General features: G+C 44.9%; 2 protein-coding genes across 3 annotated transcripts in view; both read right to left on the bottom strand.

The window, feature by feature from the left end:
* ATG7 (autophagy related 7) overlaps window positions 1-4,168 on the bottom strand; it is a 279,143-nt gene extending 274,975 nt beyond the window's left edge. For both annotated transcript variants that reach the window (XM_032149727.2, XM_032149726.2), the window contains exon 1: window positions 4,133-4,168. The gene's annotated coding sequence lies outside the window, so the exon portion shown is untranslated. The remainder of the gene's footprint in view (window positions 1-4,132) is intronic.
* Window positions 4,169-11,244: 7,076 nt separating this feature from the next.
* The window catches only part of HRH1 (histamine receptor H1), a 108,865-nt gene continuing 101,295 nt past the window's right edge, over window positions 11,245-18,814 (bottom strand). Inside the window, exon 2 of the mRNA XM_032149728.2 lies at window positions 11,245-14,623. Within this exon, the coding sequence (XP_032005619.1) occupies window positions 13,128-14,588 (1,461 nt within the window). The 5' untranslated portion in view covers window positions 14,589-14,623 and the 3' untranslated portion in view covers window positions 11,245-13,127. The remainder of the gene's footprint in view (window positions 14,624-18,814) is intronic.

Raw genomic sequence — 18,814 nt, 5'->3', positions numbered from 1 at the left:
TTGTTTGAGTTTGAGGGTAGCACTCAGGAGAGATTCGGGCTCATGATACAGAACAGAGGTCATGAGCATATAAACAAGTTTGAAGCTGGGGTTGAAAAGAATATAGTAGAGGGCAGAGTCTTGGCAAAAATTGGCATGTGAGGGACAAAGGGGAAGAAAAGAGCCCACAATGGAAATTGAGGGGCAAATGGCCAGAGAGATAATACAAAGTAGAACTGGGTTTTCCTAAGTGAGGGGCAAGGTCAGCAATGTCAGATGTGCCAAGAAAGATAAGGAAAAGTGGTCAGGTATTCTGGCAATGTCAAGGTCTGATGCCTTTGGGGAGTGGTGGGACGAGAGCAGGATTTTAGTGATGACTTAGGGAAGTACAGGTAGCAACTCTAGAACTCTTCCAAGAAAGGTGGCTGGGTAAAAGAGCTGTGACAGGGTGCAGCATAGGTTAATGGGAGGGTTTTTGTTTTTTCCAAAATGAGAGTAAACGGAGAATATTTAAATGAGAAGGGTTGATGAAACAGGAAAGAAAATGAACAAATGATGGAACCCAGTCCTTGAGGCAAAGGAGGAGATGGGATCTCAAGCACGAATAGAGGACTTAGGCTGAAAACACCATTTCTTTCACAGAATTAGAATAAAAGGCAAAAGGATAGGGTCAGCTAAAGATCAGTTGGTAAAGGATAGAAGAGGAAGCTGAGATGCCTTAATTGACAACCGCAACTTAGTGGAGCAAAAGTCAAGGTAGTAAGTTGAGGAGAGGAATGAATATGAGAAAGACATAAAGGGAAATGGACAAGAGAGCTGCCTGAGGATACAGCGACAGCTGAGCCATGCTGAGGGCCTATTTGGTGGCACACTAGTGTAATAGTGTCAAAAGCACAATGTGTCTATAATGGAGCTGGCAGGGCTTTAGGTTACCACAAGAAAAGTGCAGTCTTGCTCTGCATGGTTAGAGTCCTCAAGGAAAGAGGATTTCCTTCCTGTACAACACACTCAAAGAGAGGCTGACAAACTGGAGCCAGTTCAAGGATGGTAACTGGGATGAAGGTGTGAGGAAATCCCAAAAGTGATCATTCTGAAGCTGGTCTGAGATGGAGTGAATAGGCTGTTCCTCAGTCTGCCAAGATCATGGAAATACCTGTTGACTACCAATTAACAGAGCAGCACCTCCAGTATTTATTCTCCCTTGATTATACAATCAGGCCTTAATCGCACTGCAGAAGGGTGGGGAGATCAGGAGATAGAAGAGAGGAAGCAGTGGCTCATGCCTGTAATCTCAGCACTTTGGGAGGCCAAGGCAAGCAGATCACAAGGTCAGGAGATCGAGACCACCTATCTCTATAAAAAAAAAAAAAAAAAATTAGTGGGATGGTGGTGGGACCTGGCTGAGGCAGGAGAATGGTGTGAACCCAGGAGGCGGAGCTTGCAGTGAGCCAAGATCGCGCCACTGCACTCCAGCCTGGGTGACAGAGTGAGACTCCATCTCAAAAAAAAAAAAAGAGGAGAGGAAGACATTAGTGAACGTCATTTCCATGGGTAGAAGTGGACGACAGAGGCAAACTGACTTCCAAATAAAATCAGAGTTCAGGGTTAATCAATTAGAGACACTAGTCAAAGAATTTTGTTACTGCTGAATTCCACACAGCAAATTCATTTCTGCCCTCCCGCCATCAAGATCCTGATTCTTGTCCCCTTCCTCTGTTTCATCCTATCAGTTACCAAGTCCAGCAAATTCCACCTCCTTAATCTCTCAACTCCTCCCGGTGTAACATATCACCTCATTCAGTTTTTATTTCCCCTTCTTAGAGATGAGGAAACTGAAGCTTATAAAGGAAGTGACTTGCCTAGGGTCACAAAACTAGTTCAGCGGCAATGCGAGTATCGGTACGCAGCTATCTTGGATCCCAAAGTCTACGTGCGCTTAACATGCTATTGTCCACAGGGCCCTTCACGATGTGGCTAGTGCTTACCTTTCCAGTCACCTCTCATCCTACACCTCCACACTGCCACTCCGGTGAACCACAAGCAGGCCATGCATTCTCACCTCTAGCCCTTTGCTCATCTCACTTTGAACCACTCTTCACCTGTCAAATCTCGTTCATCCTTCAGGTCTTGGCTAAAGCAGCACCTCCTCACTGAAACCTTCTCTGATGAGTCAGCCTGACTTATGCGTACCCTAAGTCCTCCTCTACCAAACCTCCGCAATAGCTTCATGACATACCGTTGCTACCTCCTTGACTTAAAAAAAAAGTAAACTCTTTGAGGACAGGGATGTGTATCTTACTCATTTTTGTATTCCCAGCTTGCAGTGCAGTGACAGACACACAGCCGAAGCTCAATAAATGTTTATTCTCTATAATGAGATGCTAGCTGGGAACGAAAAAGGGAACCTGTGGTTGAGTAATGGAAAGTCCAGTACTCAGCTCTTAAAGGATTTCAAAATCATGTCACATGAGGGAAGGAAGGAGTTGGCCAAGACAAATGGAAGGGGAAGGGGAGATGTTCTAAGCAGCAGAAGCAAAGGGCTATAGGTGAGACACACCTGCATGCAGCTTAAGACTGGAGCAGCGTTGGGGGATGGGAGAGCAGTTTAGCAACATGAGCCATTCCAAGACTGGCCTTTTCTTTATTCAAGTGTTAGGTCACTTCCTCAGGGAAGCCATCCCTGACTAGCTAGCTTTTATGCTTCCCCACAATTACTCTCCATCCCATGACCCTGTACGTTTCAGAATCGGAAACACCTACCAACCCTTACTGACAATGCCACCACCGCCGCCACCACCACTATTATTAGAAGGTGCCATGAAACAAGGTTCTTTTTCTTATTTTACTGATAGATCACCAGTGCCCACAATAATGCCAGGCACATAACAGGCAAATATTTGTTTTATTCATTCATCCAACAAATATTTATTGAGCATATATAATATGCTAGGCTTTGCTCTATATGCTGGGGATATAACAAAACATGACGAAATTTGCTGTCACTGTTAAGTTTACTACGAGCAAATACATTAAATATGCTTAGCCTAGAGAAGAAAAGGTGAGAAGAGGAAGACAAACTAGCAGCTTTCAATGGTGTATAGGGCAATTAAATGCAGGGGTGATTCCAAGAGCCTGAAGGAGGAATAGTGAGCTAAGATTACCGAGTAGCTGCTTTCAGCTCAACCTAAGAGTCAGAACTGGGGGAGGACCAAACAGGAGTAACCAGAAGTAGAAAGCTTTCTGTCACTGAAGAAATCTGGCCAGTGGGCAGAGGTGTCAGAGAAAAAAAATCTACGTAGTCAATGAAAAAGGGAGTCTGGGATCCAGAGGTCCCAAACTGACAGCCACACATATGACTGGTTACAGCTGAACAGGGTTTTGTAAAAACTGAGTTGCCAATGTTTTTAAAAACCAGAATTACTTGCAAATTTTTTTAAAATGGCCATCAGTCGCCAGTGTTTAAAAATCAGGAAATTGCACGCACGTGCACACACACACGGTTTGGCTTGTACTTCTCCAACATCATGTACGTTAGTACTGTAGTTATAAAATTCATTTCGGTAAAATTAAAAGTTTGACTCTATTTCTGACAAATGTTCTAACACCTACATTTACCTTACCGGACTGATTCTTATTGTGCATTAGTTTCTAACCCTGTAACCAAGGAATCGAGAATTTTCTTTCTCAGAAAGTAAACTTATTTAACCTCCTCACTTAACAAATGGCGAATTACCATTCCCATTTTGCGATAAGGGAAAAGCAGCTTAGATGGGGAAGGAACGTGCCAGAGACAGCAAATCCAGACACAGCCAGGATGGGAATCCAAACGTCCTATCTCCCGTGTTCCAACACTGAAGATTCTGAGCACTGCCTACCAAGAGGACAGGAGGGGCTGACTTAGGAAATCAGCACGAGCTTCCAAGTCAGAAGACCCCGGACTGAACCAGTCTGAGGGGACGCGGCTACAGACGAAGGGCGCCAGCCGGAATCAGTGAGTCCCTGGAGGAGGAAGACCACCCAGAAGCTGGCAGAGGAGGATCCTGAGACTTGCTGTGACCCTCGCCCTCCCTGGCGAGCTCGCCCCTTGACTCCAGGCCTCCAAAACCGGCCCAGCAAGACCCCACTACACCCTCGCCCGCCGCGGCTCACTTACCGCCGCTCAACTTCCGGCAACCACAGCTCTCTCTGAGGCGCGCGCCCCGATGACGCAACGCGGCCCTGCCCGCGCCTGCCACCGGGAAGCGGCGCGCGTGCGCAAAGGAGCAGAGGCAAGCCGGGGAAATGCGCCCCTAGCACCGAGCTAAGTGGGAGGAACTTGAGTCGTGGGGAGGGCGGGGCATCAGGGGGCGGTGACGCCCCCGGGGGAAGCGATGGAGAGCTTGCAGGTGTGTCTCACACTGTGTGTCTTACCAGATGTCGAAATGTCTACATTCCCTTCAGGCTTTTAAGAAAGTGCCCCACGTTCTCTCTTTTGATTTCAGAGGATGACAGGAATGATCACCATGGCCATTCTCCAGGAGAGGCGGCATCAAACGCAGCACAGGGGTCATCAGGGTGGCAGGTGTGGAGAGCCAGGAGATGAGAATTTTAGTAGGAAAAGGCCAGTGAACGTCGACAGTGACCAACCTGCCTTTTCTAAACCAGCCATCATTCTCATAGCTCCTCACTGTCAGTGAGATAAAGTTATTCCCTCTCAATACTTGTTGATTAGATACTATGCGCGTGCAAAGCACTGGACAGGTGTTGAAGATACAGTAGTGATTATGACAAGTTTCTCTGTCTGGCCTGTAAGGCCTTTCACAAATTAACTCTGATACACCACTCTAGACTCATAACAACAAGAGCGATGACTGCTATTAATTGACTAGCCACCATGTTTTCAGGGTTTTACATCGCTAATCCTCACAAGAATCCTGAAACGTATCCCCAAGTTATATATGAAAGAACAGAATCTAAGAAAAATTAGGTGGCTTGCTGAAAGTTAAAGGGCTTTTGGGCCAGGAACGTAATCTGAAGTTTGTTTGATTCTGGCAAATAAGAAAACAAATCCAGACTAATAAGGATACTTATTAGAAAGGATTACTGCAAGAAGTGAGAGAGGTGGGAGAGAAGGAACTGTGCGATAGCAGAGGGAGACTATTGCAATAGTGAGATCACTCTGACCAAAAAATCCGCAGATGTTTCCATGGTTAGGGAAAAAGAGGGTTCCCCCACCCCCAACCCTCCCCAAAGGCAGGTAAACAAGGCTAGAAACAACTGAATACGGGAAGTGGGATGAAGGGGTGGCTTGATCAGATAGTAGATTAGAGAATGTTTTATCTTGAGGCCAACGTATTCTCAGTAGGGGTTGTGTGTGTCAGGCTCCGATCCCAAGCTAAGCCATCATATCCCCAGTGACCTGCACGTATACATCCAGATGGCCTGAAGCAACTGAAGATCCACAGAAGTGAAAATAGCCTTAACTGATGACATTCCACCATTGTGATTTGTTTCTGCCCCACCCTAACTGATCACTGTACTTTATAATCTCCCCCACACTTAAGAAGGTTCTTAATTAGCCGGGTGTGGTGGCAGGCACCTGTAGTCCCAGCTACTCGGGAGGCTGAGGCAGGAGAATGGCGTGAACCCGGGAGGCGGAGCTTGCAGTGAGCCCAGATCGTGCCACTGCACTCCAGCCTGGGCAACATAGCGAGACTCCATCTCAAAAACAAAAAAGAAAAAAAAGAAGGTTCTTTATAATCTCCCCCACCCTTAAGAAGTTTCTTTGGGCCGGGCGCGGTGGCTCACGCTGGTAATCCCAGCACTTTGGGAGACGGAGGCAGGCGGATCACGAGGTCAGGAGATCGAGACCACGGTGAAACCCCGTCTAAAAAAAAAAAATTAGCCGGGCGTGGTGGCGGGCGCCTGTAGTCCCAGCTACTCGGAGAGGCTGAGGCAGAGGCGGAGCTTGCAGTGAGCCAAGATCGCGCCACTGCACTCCAGCCTGGGCGACAGAGCGAGACTCCATCTCAAAAAAAAAAAAAAAAAAAAAATTGAGACAGGGTCTCTCTACATTGCCCAGGCTTTCTCAAACTCTTGGGCTTATGGGATCCTCCCACCTCTGCATCCCAAAGTACTGGGATTACATGCATGAACCACCATGCCCAGCCAAGAAGTCACTTTCATCACTCCTTGGTTTTGGCCAGCTTCTTTACTGCATCCTGTTTTATCAGCAGGGTCTGTGTAACCTCTATCCTGTGCCGACCTCCTACCTCATCCTGTGACCAACGATGCCTGACCTCCTGGGAATGCAGCCCAGTAGGTCTCAGCCTTACTTTACTCAGCCACTACTTGACATGGAGTTGCTCTGGTTCAAATGCCTCTGACACAGTGATAGAAGCTCTGGTTCAAATGCCTCTGACACAGTGATAGAAGCTCTGGTTCAAATGCCTCTGACACAGTGATAGAAGCTCTGGTTCAAATGCCTCTGACACAGTGATAGAAGTCAGATCAGTAGATCAGTCGTTCCTAGGAGCAGAGTGGGGCATGGTCTACAAACGGGCATGAGGAGTTTTCTGGGGTGATAGAAATGTTCTACAGCTTAAGTGAGGTAGGGCTAACACAGGTATATACATTTATCAAAACTCATCAAACTCTGCCTTTAACATGGGTGCATTTTATTGTATGTATTGTGTGTAATAAACTTGATTTTATTTTATTATTTATTTATTTATTTATTTTGAGACAGAGTCTCACTCTGTCAGCTAGGCTGGAGTGCAGTGGCACGATCTCGGCTACTGCAACCTCTGTCTCCCAGGCTGAAGCAATTTTCCTGCCTCAGCCTCCCAAGTAGCCAGGATTACAGGCGTGTGCCACCACACCCGGCTAATTTTTGTGTTTTTAGTAGAGATGGGGTTTCACCACGTTGGCCAGGCTGGTCTCAAACTCCTGACCTCAGGTAATCTGCCCCACCTCGGCCTCCCAAAGTGCTGGGATTACAGGCGTGAGCCATTGCACCCGGCTGATTTTAAAAACAAACAGTAGGATGTCACCTCCTATATGAAGGCATGCCTCATACCCACCACCTCTGGGCTTTACTCTATTGAGCACATATGAGCCTAAGTTAAAGTTAGTTCTTTATAAGTTTGACTCCACTGCTGGGTTTTGTGATTTTATAATGAACACTTTTTAAAGCTTCTGCCCAACTCACAGTAATCCTTGCTTCTCTGGGAACTGCTGATTCTCCAGCTATGTTTGTACCACCCGTGCCACCCCAGCCTCCACCCCCTCCAGAGTTGACTGGAGTAAAGTGGACACAGGACGATTCTTTATCCTGAGTTTGGGACTTTTGAACTGATGTTCATAGAGTGGGAATAGGATTAGTTTATGTAGATCATTGGCAGTATCCTAGAGAGGGAGTTTCCTTGAATTTTTAGCTTGAGGTTCCTATGGCTGACTTGTCTCAAGCCCTCCTCAAGGCAAAGTCATCCAAAGTATCACTAGATTCCACAAAGCATGCCATGCTATGTGGCTTGAACATTTGTCCCCTCCAAAACTCATGTTAAAATTTAATTGCCATTGTGATCATATTGGGAGGCGGGATCTTTAAGAGGTGTTTAGGTCATGGGTTTCCACTCTCATGAATGCACTAATGCTGTTATCATGGGAGTGAGTTCTTTATTACAGGAGTGGGATTGCTCCCTTTTGCTCTCTTTTGCCCTCTCTTTGCTCTTCCATCACGTCATGATGCATCAGGAAGGTCCTCACCAGATGCCAGCACCTTGATATTAGACTTACCAGCCTCCAGAATTGTGAGCCAATAAATTTCTATTCATTATAAATTACCCAGTCTGTGATATTCTGTTATAGGAGCACAAAACAGACTAAGATACTCTAGTAACTATTCACAAAGTTGATTTCTGTCACTTGCAAACCTGAAGTAGCTCCACAGGGTTGAAATCATGTCTTTCTGTCTCAGGCCAGACATTGTCTCCTAACAGCCTAAGAAGTGCTGGAAAAATACTTGTTAATTAACAGATAAGGTCTGGGAATCCAAAATAGATATGGGGACCAGAGATAATGATTGCTCAGATGACAAATGAGGCTTCCTTGTTAGCAGGAAGATAGGGTGAGGCTAAGGAAGAAGACCTGCGTCTGCTGCCTGGAATGGGGTAGGCAGACCATTGGGGCTCCAAGACCATGGAGCATTAAGAAAGATGCAGACCCAGGAGACTTAAAAAGGCAGAGAATGTTCTCAGACACAGCAGGGTCATGAGGCCCCGTGACACTTATTCAAGGCTACAGTGATTCAGGTCAATCCACCTTCATCATTTGTCTTGCATCTCAGTTGAGAAGAGTACATGCTCCCCACAATGAGAATTATATGTCACGTCAAGCTAGGCTTTGAAAGCCTGACAAATTGTGGATTGATACATATTGGCAGATAAGATCTTTATCAGCATGTTTCTATTTTATTTTATTTTATTATTTTATTTTATTATTTTATTTTATTTTAAGACAGAGTCTCTCTTTGTCACCCAGGCTGGAGTGCAGTGGCCCAATCTTGGCTCACTGCAGCCTCAACTTTCTGGGCTCAAGTGATCCTCCTGCCTCAGCCCCACCCCAAGTAGTTGGGACTGCAGGTGTGCATCACAGTCCCTGGCTAATTTTTGTATTTTTAGTAGAGACAGGGTTTCACCATGGTGCCCAGGCTTGTCTCGAACTCCTGGACTCCGGCCATCTGCCCGCGTCAGCCTCCCAATGTGCTGGGATTACAGGCATGAGCTACCATGCCTGGCCAACAGCATGTCTCTATGGCACTTAGGGTGCATAAACAGCCAGGAGCATCCCAGCATCTTTTTCATGCTGAGTTAAGACTATTAAATCCACCTCCTGGAAGTCCATGCAGTGCCCATCTTCAAAAGAGGTCAGAGATTGTCCACAAGCCAAGTAGCCAAATGACCAATTTACTAAATGGACAATTTGCTAGTTCATAGATTTTCTGAATGAACACTTTGCTAACATTACCAATGTATAAGGTTTATAGCAATTTTTTTTTTTTTTTTTTTTTTTGAGACGGAGTCTCGCTCTGTCACCCAGGCTGGAGTGCAGTGGCGCGATCTCGGCTCACTGCAAGCTCCGCCTCCTGGGTTCACGCCATTCTCCTGCCTCAGCCTCTCCGAGTAGCTGGGACTACAGGCGCCCACCACCACGCCCGGCTAATTTTTTGTATTTTTAGTAGAGACGGGGTTTCACCGTGGTCTCGATCTCCTGACCTCGTGATCCGCCCGCCTCGGCCTCCCAAAGTGCTGGGATTACAAGCGTGAGCCACCTCGCCCGGCCGGTTTATAGCAATTTCTATTGAATGGAAGGGCTTCACAAGCTTTTAAAGATTGATGTGATACTGTAATTGACTGGTTTTCATTTTGTTTTCAGAAGAGCATCTTAAGGAATTTTCTATTTATCAAAATATAAAGGTGGTTTATTCTGCCTCTAAATATATTTAACTTATGAATACATTAATGAAGAATATGTTCCTGAATGTGGATTTTTCTTGAGTATATTAATATTATGCCATTCAGTTTACTTTCTTTTCATTCCTTTTCTCTGCTTCTCTTCTGTCTCCCCATGTCTCAGTTTCTCCCTCTGCCTCCTCCTCATATCTTCATCTGTCTTTTTTTTTTTTCCTTAGAAACAGGGTCTCGCTCTGTTGCCCAGGCTGAAATGCAGTGGTGTGATCATAGCTCACTGCAGCCTCCAACTCCCGGGCTCAAGTGATCCTCCCACCTCAGCCTCCCAAAGGGTTGAGATTACCAACATAGGCCACCATGCCCAGCTCCTCTCTACCTTGATCTCCTCCTACAATCACTCCCTATCTCTGCCTTTCAGCATCCTCGTCTCCTGCACATCCCTTGCCCTCTCTCTCCTTTTCACTGTCCCCCACCTTTTCCCCTTAGTCCTTCCTCTCTGATGCCCTGTCTCCCACCATTTCCTCCTATTTTTCCCCTCTGTCACCTACAGTCTCTTTACCTCTATTTCTCCTCTTCTGTCTCTCCCTGCAGTAGCAGCAAGCTGGAGGCAAAGACAAATTGAACATTTTTCAATGTGCTGCCATGAAAAAAACCCAAAATCACTTACTGCAACTTCACAACCATTGTAGGAAAACGTGATTGGAAACCTCATCCAATATGAATTGTATTAAACTTTGTGAATAATTACAAAGAAGCCAATGTTTGGTAAATTGGTAAATTGGGCAATTGGTCATTTGAAGAACTGGCTTGAAGTTAATCAGCCTTAAGCCCATGAAAAGAATCCTGAAGGAGTTTCTGGGTCTGCAAGGTTCTTACTTAATGATTAAGGTCCCTATGACAGCCTTCTCTTAGGAGGTGCTTATTTTAGTATTTAGGGAAGAAGGCCTGACTTGATCTGGATTTTGTGCAAGCCATCAGCCACTGATGGGCTGGGGCTTTCTTAGTGGGCTGGGGCTGACATTTCTGTATCATAGTCTGTTGTCTTTTATACATTCAAAAATTAATTTCCATCGTTTAGACAGGAGTAGGAAGAGCAGATTGATAAAGTGGAAAGGAAGCACATTCCAGAATCAGACCTTGGAGCAGTTCCTCAATCTCTCTGGGCCTCAGTTTGCCTATTTGTAAAGATGGAAATCTCCCTCATGAGGTTGTTGTAAAGGCAACATTACATAACAGCAACAATACCATTAGATAACATTAGATAAAACACAAAGCCTGGCACATGATACGTGCTCAGCATGTTTTAAAAATGCATAGGAGTGCCCTCTGTATACCAGACACTATGCAAACACTAGAGACACTGTATATAATAATGCATAGACCTTGTTCCTTAGACTCTGGTAATTTATATTTATTGACCATTTCTTGTTCTTGTCAGACTCAAATCCAGGTCTCTTTGACCCAGAGGCAGAGCTCACAATCAGTTCTCTCCACTAGTTGCCTTGATTGTTCATGATAAATAATGGACACTTAGCTACTTGTCTGTGTGAAGTGCTCTTTTTAAGTGTTCTTTGGTCCTGAGGGACCCTGAGGAGCAACTCTCTCAAAGGGAGGTCTTCTGAACAATGGTTTCTGACCTGGAAACAGACCAGCTGCAGCTTCTGAAACCGGGATTAAAGTCTCCTAAACTCCCCCAGTTTTGAACAAGAAGTTTGGGGGATGCAAAGCAGAGTGAGAATGAAGCTTTTTATAAAAAGTAAATCCTTTTGAAAAGACATTTGCAAATGTGATGAGAAACCAAAGAGAAACCCCATATCAAACCTTGTTAACATTTGATGGTACATTTCAATACATCTTCTTAGTCCAAGAGACTCAGAAAGGTAGAAATAAATAAATCACATACAGTATGCTTTTAAACATCATATTTTAGGTAGGTAAAAATATCTCATTTTAACAGATCATGCAAAGAGGAACACAAAATACAAAATATCAGCTTGTACAGGCACTCCATTTGCTATACATATTATGGTTTAGCATCAAGTTTTAAAATATAAATCACAACCAGATTGCAACATAAACACCAAGTAAAACTGTATGTTCCTATGTCTTTACTAGTTTTTGCTTAACAGGATGGCTATGAAAGATTACAATGACTTTTTGACAAACACAACAGAACTCACAGATAAAAATGCACTTGGTTCCTTCAAAGCATCACCTTCTGTAGGTGCACAGGAACTCCATGTCAGCTGCTCGTCTATTCAACATATTATTTTGAGTTGCCACCACTCTTGGGAATACTGTGTATGTGTATCTGTGCACACTTAAGAGGGCACATTGTTAAAATATTGTATTTATTTATGTTTTTTGAGATAGAGTCTTGCTCTGTTGCCCAGGCTGGAGTGCAGTGGCGTGATCTTGGCTCACTGCAACCTCCACCTCCCGGGTTCAAGAGATTCTCGTGCCTCGGCCTCCCAAGTAACTGGGACTACAGGCATGCCCCACCATGCCCAGATAATTTTTGTATTTTTAGTAGAGACAAGATTTCTCCATATTGGCCAGACTGGTCTTGAACTCCTGGCCTCAAATGATCTGCCCACCTCGGCCTCCCAACATGCTGGGATTATAGGCTTGAGCTACCACGCCTGGCCAAAAGGGCACATTTTTGTCTTTTGGAGAAAACATGCTACAATAAGCTGAAACCCCAGAGGATTTGTATTCTAACTTTCTCACGTAACTAGCCATGTGACCTTGGGTACCTCTCTCACCTTGCTGAACCTCAATTTGCTCCTCTGCAAACTAGAGTTAGAAAATTACCCTCCTGTGGGGTGTCGTGGGGCTTAAATGAGATAAACCTAGTACAGCCCTCAAAAATGTGGCATTCTGCCCCCATTCCTTCTTTTAATTTTTAACGTGCAACCATTCAAAAATATTTCATTTCACTTTCTTTTGAGGAAGGCTTTGCCACCACTTTTTTAATAGCCAAAGGAAATTTGGGGTTAAAGACGATGGGTGTGCAAGCTGCATAATTTTCTATCCACTCTAAACATGTTTGAGTAAGAAATATAAGGCAGAATTTCCAGGGTGGTTCAGACACTGGTTCTGGAGAAAGCTGTAAAAGAGGTTCAGAAGAGAAGTTTTCTGAGAAGGGGTAGCCCCTGTGGAACAGCTGTCATGCCTCTCAAGGTGACCCCTGGAAGGGGACAGCAACTATTCTCATGGATGAAGTCTCTGCACAGTTATACAGCTCCATTCCAGGAGGGCTCAAGAGTTCTTTTCAATTCTCCAGTGGAACCCTAGCCACATGTCCCTTCAGTTGTCAATCATTTGACTTGGAAAGCTTGAATTACAATGAGTCTGAGGCTCCCATAGTTCCTGAGGAGCAGGAGAGTTCCACCCAGGTCTGATTCTCTCTGTCTTTTATTTTTATTATTTTTTTCTTTTTGAATCCAGTTACAAGAAACAGGTCTGATTTTCTTGCAAAGATTCTGCTTCCTCCTCAAAGTTCAATCTCTCTGCTGATCACCGCCATCTGCTGTTCTTCTATAGTGCCTAAGAACTTTCCAAACTACCGAGCCCCTAAGACTGTGGTTTGGATTCCAGAAAGCCCAGGTGCCTGCCTGGCAACACACAGGCCTTCGTCCTCTATTTCCCTGTTGGACATCATAAGGATCATTTTGTTGCATCCCCTCAGAGCCTCCCTTAGGAGCGAATATGCAGAATTCTCTTGAATGTCTTCTTGAAGTTCTCATTGCACAAGGGGTAGATGAGGGGGTTCAGCGTGGAGTTGATGTAGCCCAGCCAGATGGTGAACATGTGCAAATGTTCATTGCAACAGTTCTCGCAGAAGGCAATGACCATGAAGAAGATGAAATAAGGGATCCAGCAGAGGATGAAGGCTGCCATGATAAAACCCAACTGTTTGGCGGCCTTCCTTTCGCGGTTCATGTGCAACCCAGATACATACTGTCTCGAATGCGAGCGGAGCCTCTTCCAAGTAAACTTGATGTAATCCAGGCCTGTGTTAGACCCACTCCTTAATTTGCCTTTGCCTGGTGCTGTCTCTGTGGTGGTATCTGAGTCTGTTCGAGAGAAGGATTGGCTATCACCTAACATCTGATCCTCTGATATCTCACTGGCCCCATGTGTGTTCAGGCCCTGCTCATCTGTCTTGAGCTGGCCACGGCTCTGGTTGACGGCTACATAGTCCCTGCTACTCCCCTCTGCCTCAGTCTGCATCTGCACAATATCAAGTGGAAAGCAGTGGAGTTTGTCCACTTCTCCATCATCCTCTTGGCTGAAGACAACTGGGGATTTCATCTCCTTGGGGGTTTGGGATGGTGACTTCAAGACAGATCCACCACCAGCATCTTTTGGCTTCCTTTTCAGAACCTCCCAGGGAGACTCCTTCCCTGGTTTCTTGGCATCCCCCTTGGGGTTCTCTGGCCTCAGCTTAATTTCTGAGAAGGAAGGGAGGGACCCATTGATGAGCTCCCGGTGCTGGCAGTGTTGTTGTACAGCCTTATAGATCTTGGCATAGAACCAAAGCATGAGCAAGGTGGGCAGGTAGAAGTTGATGATGGCAGTCATGACCTTGAACCAGGTGACATCATAGAAGTCTGTCTCACACTTGTCCTCTCGGCGCACTGAGGTCTTCATGAAGTGATTCCAGCCTAGAATGGGAATAATCCACAGAAAAGAGAGAAACCAAGCCCCCAAAATGGTGGCCGAGGCTCGGGTCTTGGTACGATACTTAAGGTACCTGAGGGGCTGCTGGACAGAGCGGTAGCGATCAATGCACAGGATGAAGACACTGAAAATGGACGCTGTGCTGGCCACATAGTCCATGGAAAGCCAAAAGAGGCAGAGAGGACGGCCCAGTGACCACTTGGACATGAGCAGGTAGAGGATGTTCATAGGCATGACGACGGCACCCACGATCAGGTCTGCCACCGAGAGGCTGACGATGTACAGGTTCCCCACAGTGTGGAGCTTCCGCTCACTCCGTACAGCATACAGCACCAGCAGGTTGAGCCCTACTGTGACCAAGCAGATAGTGCTCAGGACCACCACCAGGGGCATCAGCTGGGGGCTGGCCATAGTGGTCTTGTTGCCCTCACACATCTTGTCTTCTAAGAGGCAGGAGGAATTGGGGAGGCTCATTGGCGCAAGAGCAGCCGCCAGTTATGGCTCACTCCCTGGGAGAAAAGAGAGAAAAAGTAAGGTCAGAGACTTGGGTGATGAGTGGCCACTTAGTAGCATGATGTTCATCAGACTGGAGTTGTATGCTGTTGGGGGTGACAGACACTGCTGGTTACCTACTCAACAGCCGTGTCCCCTTTTCCTTATTCATGCATTCATTCGCTCACTCAACAACAATTTATTGAATTCCTGTCACTCTTCTAGGTGTTGAGGATATAGCTGTGAACAAAACAGACAAAAATATTTGCCCTTATGGAATGTGCATTCTAGTGAGAGAGTTGGGCAGAAGCAAGACAAATAAGGAGTTTGTAGAAATCTAATTCTGCACATGTTCTGGGAAGGTGGGCTGCATCCTTATGTGTCTAAGTGGAATATGGCAATCTAGTTCCTCTTTACAGTGGCAGATAGAGGAGTGACCATGAGATACCACCAAGGCCAAGGAATAGGATGAGGATGTCAAACAGCAGAGGTGGAGTTTTTAGGAACGTTCTTCCTCTCTGACAAATGAGCAAAACAAGAAAAATTGTTGTTGCTCACTTGCCTCTTTCTTCCTGACAGGATGTGAGGAAGTGATGTTTGAGGCCATGAGAGTCATCTTGGGACCATCGGGAAGGCCAAGAAAATGCCAGCCTAGGGCCTTGCTGTCACTAAGCTGCTGAGCCAACCTGGAATCTTCTTCTCCCAGACTTGTTATTATGGGAAATAATTAAATGGGCTTTGTTTTGTTTTGCTTTGCTTTTTTTTTGCTTACGTCACTGTTGTGGGAGTTCTTACTTGCAGCTAAAACCATCCCTAACTGATATGGAGGAGGTTATAAGGGGACATACCAGAGGCACATAAAGCATGAAATAAATCTAGCGTATCTTTTTAGAGGAAATTCTCGAGTGACAAGGGGATTATGTTATTTGGAAAAGCATATTTGTTATTTTACTTTTCTATTTGAAAAACAAACAATTTTTTTAAATTACATAAATCATGCCAAGTAATATGTAACAAGACTCTTGCTAGTAGGCTGGAAATGGTGGCTCACACCCATAATCCCAGCATTTTGGGAGTCTGAGGTGGGAGGATTGCTTGAGGGCAAGAGTTAAAGGTGGAATGATCACTTGAGGCCAAGAGTTGCAGCCTGGGCAACACAGTGGAATCCTGTCTTTACAATGAAATTTTTAAAAAATTGTCCCAGTTTGATGGCACACACCTATAGTCCTAGCTACACAGGAGGCTGCAGTCAGCTATGATCACATCACTGCACTCCAGCTTGGGTGACAGGGCCAGATCCTGTATCTGAAAAACAAAAACAAAAACCCTTTGCTACTAAGGCTCTACTGAAAACAGACTGTATCCTCTGTTATTGGTGATCCTCAAGGCGGGTGGTTGGGTGAAAGTAAGTACTAAATCTTCTGGAAGGAATTTTTAAGATTTTTTTTTTTTTTTTTTTTTGAGATGGAGTCCCACTCTGTCACCCAGACTGGAGTGCAATGGCACCATCTCGGCTCACTACAATCTCCAGCTCCCAAATTCAAGTGATTCTCCTGCCTCAGCCTCCCTAGTTGCTGGGATTACAGGAGTGTGCCACCACACCCGGCTATTTTTTTTGTATTTTTTTAGTAGAGATGGGGTTTCACCATGTTGGTCAGGCTGGACTTGAACTCCTGACCTCAGGTGATCCACCGACCCTGGACTCCCAAAGTGCTGGGATTACAGGCATGAGGCACCATGACCAGCCATTTTTTTTTTAAAGACAGAGTCTCACTCTGTCACCCAGGCTGGAGTGCAGTGGCACCATCTCAGCTCACTGCAACCTCTGCCTTCTGGGTTCAGGTGATTCTCATGCCTCAGCCTCCCGAGTAGCTGCAATTACAGACACCCACCACCACGCCCAGCTAATTTTTGTATTTTTAGTAGAAAAGGGGTTTTACCATGTTGGTCAGGCTGATCTTGAACTCCTGACCTCAGATGATCTGCCCACCTTGGCCTCCCAAAGTGCTGGGATACAGGCGTGAGCCACTGCGCCCGGCCAAGTTTTTAGATTTTCATATTCATCAAAAAGTGGTGAGTTTAAAGAAAACTGATAAACACTAATAAGTAGTAAATTTCTCTCAATAATTTAGCAAAAAGAAATTATTTTCACATTAACACAAAGCCAGATAAGTTCTTGAATAGAAGGCTAAATTTATTTATTTATTTATTTAGAGACGGAGTCTCGCTATGTTGCCAGACTGGAGTGCAATGACGCGATCTTGGTTTACTGCAACCTTCGCCTCCCGGGTTCAAGCGATTCTCCTGCCTCAGCCTCCTGAGTAGCTGGGATTACACGCGCCTGCCACCATGCCAGCTAATTTTTGTATTTTTAGTAGACACGGGGTTTCACCATATCAGCCAGGATCGTCTCGATCTCCTGACCTCGTGATCCACCCGCCTCAGCCTCCCAAAGTGCTGGGATTACAGGCGTGAGCCACCGTGCCTGGCCTGTAGAAGGCTAAATTTATATAATTTTTTAAGATAAAAATCAAAACCCCAAGGTGTTTGATCCTTGTGGAAGGAATCTTTTAAATGTCTTTGTTGGAAAAACACGATTTTGGGCAGCACTGATTTTGCCCAAGCCCTGCCATTTATTTTCTCGGTGATCTCTTGGCCTCCATCTTCTCATGTGTCAAATGGGTAGGGTGGGGTAGACAATCTCTAAAGACTTTTCCAGGTCTCTTTCTGACAGCGGTATTTTTTGATGTCCTCCAGCTCTGAGCTGCCAATCAGAGCAATCCTCTGATTGCTGATGGGGCCTCCTCTGACTTCTTCAATAGCATCACTGTCTCCTTGGGTGACCCAAAGTTCTGCCCTATGCTCCTGTCACTCTGTGCTGTCGGCCTCAGGGATCTCATCCTCTCACTTCCCTACCCCTCAGCCATCACCTCCTGTGAGGACAACACTCAAACCCACAGCTCCAGCCTGTATTTTTCTCCATTCCCAAATCTAATACCTTGCAGCTTCACCTTCTGCCCTGATCAAGTCCAAACCCTGTGGAATTGTCCACAGCCACCTCTGGAAGGAAGAAAGTAGGCTGTGAAAGGAAAATAACTTGGGGCCCCAAAATCACTAAGCTAAAGGCAAAAGTCAAGCTGGGAACTGCTTAGGGCAAACCTGCCTCCCATTCTATTCAAAGTCATCCCTCTGCTCACTGAGATAAGTGCATATCTGATTGCCTCTTTTTGAGAGGCTAATCAGAAACACAAAAGAATGCAACCATCTGTCTCTTTTTTTTTTTTTTCTAAATGCAAATACTTTGTGATAAGATGTGCATTGTATATATTTTTACAGATCAGTAAGTGAACCACAAGTATTGCAACAATTTATAATCGATTTCCCGGAGTAGAAAACATAGTTTTTACAGATATATAACATAATAAGATGCACTGAGTATACATGTTTATACATTTAATTATGCATCAATTAATATGACGCATTAATTAATGGAGAGATGTTGGCCAAAGTGTACAAACTTTCAGTTATGAGATAAATAAGTTCTGGAGTCCTAATGTACAGCATGGTGACTATGATTAATAATAAAGTATTATATAATACTTGAAATTTGCTAAGAGAGTAGATCTTAAGTATGCTCACCCAGCCCCCCACACAGAAAGGTAACTATGTGAAGTAATGGATGTGTTAATTAGCTTGATCATGGTAATCATTTCATAAAATATACATATATCACAAAATCATGTTGCATATCCTAAACATATATACTTTTTATTTGTCTATTATACCAGGATAAAGCTGGGAAAAAAAAGAGATGCATTCACTGTTGTCTGCCCTGTATGTCTCTGTGACATGCCTGGCAGCTTGGCGGGTCTTGCTAGGCAGAGGATTCTGCACCCACATTCAGTGCACTGGATACCTCGCAGGCCAGGCACAGGAGGAGTTTGTCCAAGAGACCTGAAAAGGTCTTCTTGATTTTGTCCAAAGGATATCAAACATCCAATATAAAGGAGAGGCATGATGGAAAGAAAGGTTTTACACAGTTTCCTTAATTATAGTAACAGGATGGTGTTGAAGGTTTCTGAGGATGAAATCATAATTCCTGAAGTAGTATGTCATAAAGCTTTGAATTGTACTTTTTTTAAAAAAAGCTTTAGTTTGTACATGCCAATCTGTTATAATGCTTCACAAGAAAATATGACATATTAATT

The sequence above is a fragment of the Hylobates moloch genome, unplaced genomic scaffold (assembly GCF_009828535.3).
Source record: "Hylobates moloch isolate HMO894 unplaced genomic scaffold, HMol_V3 SCAFFOLD_4, whole genome shotgun sequence".
Taxonomy (NCBI): Eukaryota; Metazoa; Chordata; class Mammalia; order Primates; family Hylobatidae; genus Hylobates; species Hylobates moloch.
Note: the sequence above shows the minus strand (reverse complement) of the source record. Positions and strands in the feature narration are given on the sequence as shown.